Here is a 7,634-nt window from a genome sequence, read left to right on the forward strand (position 1 = left end):
CTGGCTTGCCTTCCTCCCATCACCCATGATGTGCTGTCTCTACCCTTACAGGCCCACAGCCTTGGTCTTGCCAGCAGAATCAAATCCACAGTCTCCTAACTCCCACTCCTATGCCTTCACCACAAGATCATCCTTCCTTAACTTTAAAGGATTCACTTCAGTTTTTTATTGTGTGAAATAATTATACTCAACTTGATAGATTAGATTGCTAGTGACTGGATAAAGTCTGAGAGTTGGAATGTTAAATGCCAATTTTTTGTCCCCAGGGTCGCCCCATAACTCCAGTGTACACCATGGCTCCAAATATTCAGAGAATTCCTGCTGCAGGGATTTATGGTGCAAGTTATGTTCCGTTTGCAGCTCCTGCTGCAACAACAGCAACTATAGCCACACTACAGAAGAACGCAGCAGCAGCTGCAGCAGCAGCAGCAGCTTATGGAGGATATGCCGGCTATATACCTCAGGCATTTCCTACTGCAACAATCCAGGTTCCAATACATGATGTCTACCAGACATACTGAGACTATCAAACAGTGGGGGTTGAGGGGTGGGGGGCGGGAAGGGAGGGACAAACACTGAAGGAACACTTTACTATTTATGAAGAAAGAACCTATTGCAAAAGAATATGTTTGGACTCTAAACTGAAAAAAACCTGAAAGTGAAGAATGTTATCAAATATTATGTATGAAATATTTTATATATGTGACGTTTTCACTAATTTTGTAGGATATTTTTAAATTTTAACATACTTGTATTCATACATTTCTAAGTGACCTACATGCATTAAGCCCATTGCCTATACACATTTATACACAGTAGTGGGATTGCATAGGGGGTTTTTTGGTTGGGTTTTTTTTTTTAAGCAAATTGTATTTTCAATATATTTGTGGTATGAAGGTTATTTTTTAGTAACTTCTGCACTCCAGAGAATTCTATTTTGTAGTGCCTTTAATAATATATCAACTATATATATATTAAAAAAAAGTACATCTGAGCAGCTAGGAAATGTATAAACAATATATTTTGAAGAATATTTTCAATATTTAAAGAATACATACAATAGATTTTTGTTTGTTTTTGTTTAAAACAACAAGTATCTTATTTAAAAAGTTATACTGGAAAGTGCAATTTGAAAATGAGCGAGACCTCTGCATTTTGTGCTGGCATTAGTACAGTTTGTTTATCACTATCAAAAATCACAGGCAACAACTATCTATTTAAAAAAAACAACCTCATAAAACAAATCTCTTTAAAGCATGATTACGTGAATCGTTTTAGATAAAGAAGAGGCTGCTGTGTTTTCCATAACATCTGGCTTTTATATTTATTGAAGTCACTTCTAGTTCAGTCTCTGAGCACTGCTCAGAGTATCTAATATTTCATGAGAGGTATCTTGACTTAGATCTTCTTCCAGTATAAAACCTAGTTTCTTTTTAAATGCTCTTTTTATTTTATTCTTTTGAAGTGTAAGTAGTAGTGACAGCGAATGTATGATATCTTAGACAGGGCCAAATGTGCTTATGTCAGCAGGAAGTACTGCATTATTTACCTGTAGCTTCATCATGTTTCATGCAAAATTTCTAAGGTACTAGGGGTGTTAGTGATATTGTTCTTAATAAAATGGGGCTAGCCTTCTTCCCATTCTCTCTTTCACGCCTAATTCCTATTAGCGTTAACTGGAGTTATGCATGCACATCAGGGAAGGAAGAGACTATACCCCTATGAATTTAAGAAATAGAGTTTGTAAATATCTTCTAATATACATTTTTAAAGTCATTTTATGTTGCTAATTTACATGGTATGTGGTTTGTCACAAAACAACATTTTATTTCAATGTTATTAAAAAGTTTGTTTTATTAAGTAGTAAGTATATTATTGCAGTGTTTTGTGGCCTGTTTAAAGGCTTTTATTTAGTGATGCAGTGAATGTAAAATACAGTAAAATGTCAAAGGAATAGCTCACTCACTTTATGAAGTGCATCAGCTTTGCCAAGACAACTCTAATGAAGTGTGGTGTGCAATAGGGTAGTGAATAAACAATTTTGCTTTCTTTTTTAATATAAGAATCAACTGTAGGTCCATACAATAAAGGTATCTTTTACCCACTAACAACAATTTCAGACCATATCTAACTAAAATAAGTGACCACCTAATATGCATTTTCTCAGCTTAAGTTGGGCCACTGTTTTTTACTCAGCAACACTCGGTTATATGTAATGCTATTTAACTATTATCAAAAGTACTGTGAGGAAGTTAACCATTAAATCAGACTCTGCCCCCAATGCTCCTTCCCAGGAGAGTTTTATCACATTCCAGCCTTTCCAAAAACGCACCTAGACCTTAGGCCCAACCCAACTGCAGTGTTATCCAAGGGCTTGATTGCATGGAATGGGCAGCCTTCAAAACCAATCTCTCCTGGGAATTGGTGGGGAATAGAAGCCCAGCCCAGAGGAAGTGGGAAATGGTTCCCACCTCTCCTGCCTTTGGCTAAGTCATCTCATACCAAGCAGTGGCCACAGGTAAGACCCAACATGAGTAAATGCCACTTCATGCAGCTTCAATACCTGACTGGATTGCTGCATAGAAACCCATTAGGTCAGCAGAGCATAATACAATAGAATGTGGGTTGATACTCTGCTTCACCCCATCCCAGCCCCTCCACCAAAACCTTGGCAAGTTCCAGCAGCGGAGAGATGGTGGGAGGGCTAATGTTGAAGCCATCACTTCCCTGCCCCCATTTCTGTGCCCACCAAGAGGAATCCACCCAAATTCAAGTCTCCTCTGCTTGCAGAAGCAGAGGGTGTGATCCATTCCAAGGTATTTATTTTAAACAGCAACTAGAGTTCTTACTGTATTTTACATATTCCTGTATATTATGTGCAACAAAAATAAAGATGGAGATGATATCCTAACATGGCAGACACCAAGATACTTTAAAAACAAATGGCCTTGATGACTGGGGTCTGTGCTAGAAGCTCCAATGGCAAGATTGGGCCCAAAAGTTGGTAGTACAGTCAGTTAGGTATCTCTGAGCCCCGCACCTGTGGTCTGTCTTTATACTTGTTTTTTCCACCATTTCATGTACACTACTGAGGTAAGTTTATGACTTGAAATGTGAACATTTTTAGGTTAAGAACAAACTATATTAAGAAATATATATGTATATATAAATATATACATATATTAGTGTGCCTCATTTTCAGAAGTGCTAGTATTTTGGGTGTTTTACTATATCTCTGTTCTTTGTATTGTTTAAAACTTCTGAGTTTATTTAGTTCTTGCTCCATTTATGGTACGTTCCTAGGATGTAGTAAATAAAGCATTCTTTAAAAACTGATATTGTTACTTCATTTTAAAATGCTGCTTGCCGGGTTTAGTCACAGAGAAAAAGCTGTTGCATGTGATACATTCTGTCCAATTATTTGCAACAGAAGTGGGGCAAATGTGTGAACTGAGTAGAATTTGTGGTTAAAGTAAAGCAAATTGAAAGAAGAGGCTCTTGCCACACGGCTGGAGTTGGGAGAGCACTCTCTAGATTTTTAGCAGCACCAGACAAGGAGGAACACTTGGACAAGGAGGAGCATACACTGTTTTTAGTAGAGAAAGGGGAGATGTGCTGCTCCACTTCCCTCCCTTACTTTAATCCCTGAGCAGAACATACCAACTATGGATCCCAATCCAACTCCCGCTGAAGGTAATGGGAGTCTTTCCACTGATTTCAATGGGACTTGGATCAGGCCATATAATTTTTCACTTCTTGATTAAATTCTTTCTCTGGACACAGTTTGGTGTCTGACTTTCATTTCCATTTATCCACAACACAAAACTACCACATAGTTTTGCAATAGCAGGGATGTTGCAGGGCAGCACTAAAAGTGAAATATATTGGCAGACTAGCATAGGGAATCTTACATATTGCATATTGCATTTACTACGCCTGTCGCAGTTCAGGGCTATAAGTCGTTCATTTGTTTTTTTCATTTGCACTAAATTTGTGCACAGACATTTAAAGAAAAAAAATACTGATCTTTCATATATTTGTCCCTTCTCTGCATGTCTTCTCAATATATATAGTTTCCTTTCTAAAAGTTAATTTCAATGGCTGTAAAAGGTTGTCTGGCAGCCCTTCAGGCCAAAGCCTTCCTCAAAGCAGGCAGTAGCAATATCATATTCTCCTCACAGTCTCAGAACCCCCAAATACACCTCTACCCCGATATAACGCTGTCCTCGGGAGCCAAAAAATCTTACCGCGTTATAAGTGAAACCGTGTTATATCGAACTTGCTTTGATCTGCCAGAGTGCGCAGCCCCACCCCCAGAGCACTATTTTACCGTGTTATATCTGAATTCGTATTATATCGGGTCACGTTATACCGGGTAAAGGTGTACTTTTAAGTGTCAGATGATAGTTAAGACTCTGTGCCAATTCAGTTTTTGCCTTACTCCCTTTGTAAATGTAGACACCTGTGTAGGAACTGGACTGAAGCCAACAACTCATTTCACATAAGCTACCAAACAGCCATTGACCTGAATGACATTTGAATCAGAACTACAGATGAATGACTCCATGGTCTCTTATCTATCCCAAGGGTTCGCAGCCTTTTTCTTTCTGAGACTCCCACAACATGCTATAAAAGTTCCATGGCCCACCTGTGCCATAATTGTTTTTCTGCATATCCAGAGGATTAAAAACCAGGGCCCGCATTAGGGGGTAAACAGGGCAATTGCCCAAGGCCCCACACCATAGGGGGCCCTGTAAAACTAAGTTGCTCAGGTTTTGGCTTTCAGGCCCAGGTGGCGGGTCTTTGGCTTTCAGCCCTGGGCCCCAGCAAGTCTAATGCCAGCTCCGCTCTCTGGTTTATTTTGGCAGACCCCCTCAAACCTGCTTGCAGCCCTCCAGGGGGGCCCCAGATTGCTGGTTGAGAACTGCTGATCTATCCCTCTGCGTCTTATAGTTGAAGAAGGTTCTGTGCGGATTTTCTGTCACAGTGAAGCATGCACTACTGAAACCCAGGGTAGCTTGCTATCCTAGAGTGTTTCAGTTCTGTATGTGTCAGTCGTTAAGCAGGGTCCCCCCCTTAAACAGAATGTGCTAATTTTGCCTATATCTGTTTGGGTTTCTGCGTAGACTTTTAGAGAGTCTCTGTCTTCTTTTTCTCTCTTGGTGTGTGCGTGTGCATGCACATTCATCTGTGGCCAAATTTACTAAAGATACCAAAATTGGAGGAAAAGCAAATACAGGGGGAACGGAACCAAACTGCAAAGCGACCTGGAGCGATTAGAGCACTGAGAGCTGCAGGCAACCAGGGAAGGATTAGTACTAATCAATATGAAGTCCTACATCAAAGGAGAAGGACATCAACTGCATAAATACGTCACATACAGTTACATCCATCATGAGAAAGCAAATGTTTTTACAACTTACCTGTCCCTTAGCATGATGGAATAATGGCTGAGAACCTTTGCTCACATACCCTGGTGATCAAAAAATAGTCCAAAAATAGTCTTGAATACAAACTGTTGGAGGAACCCTCCAGTAGGTTTCTTTAGCCATATCTGTAGTAGGAATTTTTTCCTAAAAATTCCCATTGCCGTTAACACCAGCTCAGCTGCACCTGTACAGGGGCACTAACCATTGCACACCAACATTAGCAACCCTGGCAGGTCAAGTCTAGACGATCCACCTGCTCCAGCAGTCATTTTCTTAGCAGGTCAATTAAGCCTGTTCACAGCATGACTAATCAATATGATGCTGAAAACAGGTTTCAGAGCCAGAGAGCCATCCACATTGTAGATTAACAGATTATAAAACCAGTGATCTAGTGTGACCTCCTCCATAATGAAGGCCACAGAGCTGCCCTGAATTAATTCTTGTTTGAACTAGAGCATATCTTTCGGAAAAACATCCAATCTTGATTTTAAAATTGCCAATGATGGAAAATCTACCCCAACCCTTGGGCAATTGTTCCAATAGATAATTAACCTTACAGTTAAAAATTACATGCTATTTCTCTGAATTTGTCTAGCTTCAGCTTCCAGCCATTGGATTTTTTGATACTTTCTCTGGTAAATTAAAGAGCCCTCTTATCAAATTTCTGTTCCCCAGCTAGGTACTTATAGATTGTGATCAAGTCATCACTTAACCTTCTCTTTGTTAAACCATTCAACGAGCGCAATCTGTGTCTGTTACTCAAGGAGCTCAATAGAGTATGTTTTCCAATCCTTTAATCATTCTCGTGGCTCTTCTCTGAACCCTCTCCAATTTATCAACAGCCTGCTTGAATTGCGGACTCCAGAACTGGACACAGCATTCCAGTAGTGAGCACACCAGTGCCAAATACAGAGGTTTAACCTCTTTTAGTCCTAGGGCTTCCAACGTTGCTAACACACTAGCTGCCAGACCAGATCACACCAAAAATCCAAATGAGGGCTTCCTGGGTTTAGCAGAGGGCCCTATCCTGTGAACTGCTGAATGCCCTCAGCTCCCATTGCCTTCAGCTGGAGTTGGGGATGCACATCACTTCACTCAGGGTCAGAGACAGCTAGCCCAACTACTGCATGTTAAGGGAGCAGGGAGGCACAAGCAGAATTTTGCCCTAGCTGTTCTGAGTGAGATTTGGGAGCAATTGTGACCTTGGCATGTGCACATTCCATAGGTGAGGTTCATTTTTGATGTCTCCAATTAGTGCACTGACTCCACCACAATTGGTGTCCCACCTACATTTATACTGAAGGATAAATAAAAGACACCCAAGCTCCTGACTTGTGTTTGCAAAGAGAAGCTGTGCTAAGACCTACAACACAGTTTTCTGTTAACTATAAAATCAAGCACTCTTCCCAGGGAGATGAACAGTTGTTTTACTGTAAAGAGTGACATTCGGGCTCTAATGGAATATTCCCTTAACTTCTTTGCATCAGATCCTTTTTAATTATTAAAATAAAACTGCAAACAATACATTTTATAAGCATTCTGATCTTTTAAAATAGAAACATTTACAGGAGTTTCTTGTTTCTCTAGCTTGCTGGCGTCTTCTCCCAGTTTTATAAGCTCTTAATTAATGATTAACCTATCATAAGGTTCAAATATGCCTGAGTCATGCTGAGGATATTAACATAAAAAGTGCCACTGAAACAGTTGTGTTTGTAAGATGACCTTGCTGAACTAGGCTTGGTTCAAAAAACTACATTGGGTTCCTGGTTGCTGAGCCAATTAAAGCCTCTGCCAAGTTGATTTTATTTCTTTTTGAATACTTCTATCTTGAATAATATTTTTTTTTCAAAGTTTTTCTACTAGTTATAATAGTCAATTGATTTTTAATATACCTTATTATTTTCCTGACACAAACAGCACACACAAAAATATAGCCATACTACAATTAACAGGAATACAGATTAATCAGAAAGTCAAATGGAGTAACACCATTTCTGCATTGCAACACGTTATCTATATAGTATTACCAGAGCTCAAAAAATACACACAAAATATGTTAGGCCATATGCAAAAAGGTATAGCAGAGAGTGTGTTCACTGATGTGAATCTAAAAACCAGAAGTCAGATTTTATGAGCTAGTGAATGAATTTTCCAGTCTATGCTGAATTCTCATTGAGAGGATTTAAGGAATAAATCATAATCTGC

General features: G+C 39.4%; 1 protein-coding gene across 9 annotated transcripts in view; it reads left to right on the forward strand.

Moving 5' to 3' along the window:
* The window catches only part of RBM47 (RNA binding motif protein 47), a 106,356-nt gene extending 103,020 nt beyond the window's left edge, over nucleotides 1-3,336 (forward strand). For all 9 annotated transcript variants that reach the window (XM_039541610.1, XM_039541611.1, XM_039541619.1 and 6 more), the window contains one exon: nucleotides 267-3,336. In XM_039541610.1, coding sequence (XP_039397544.1) covers nucleotides 267-521 — 255 coding nt within the window. In that variant the 3' untranslated portion in view covers nucleotides 522-3,336. The remainder of the gene's footprint in view (nucleotides 1-266) is intronic.
* The last annotated feature ends 4,298 nt before the right edge of the window (nucleotides 3,337-7,634 follow it).

The sequence above is a fragment of the Mauremys reevesii genome, linkage group 5 (assembly GCF_016161935.1).
Source record: "Mauremys reevesii isolate NIE-2019 linkage group 5, ASM1616193v1, whole genome shotgun sequence".
NCBI lineage: Eukaryota > Metazoa > Chordata > Testudines > Geoemydidae > Mauremys > Mauremys reevesii.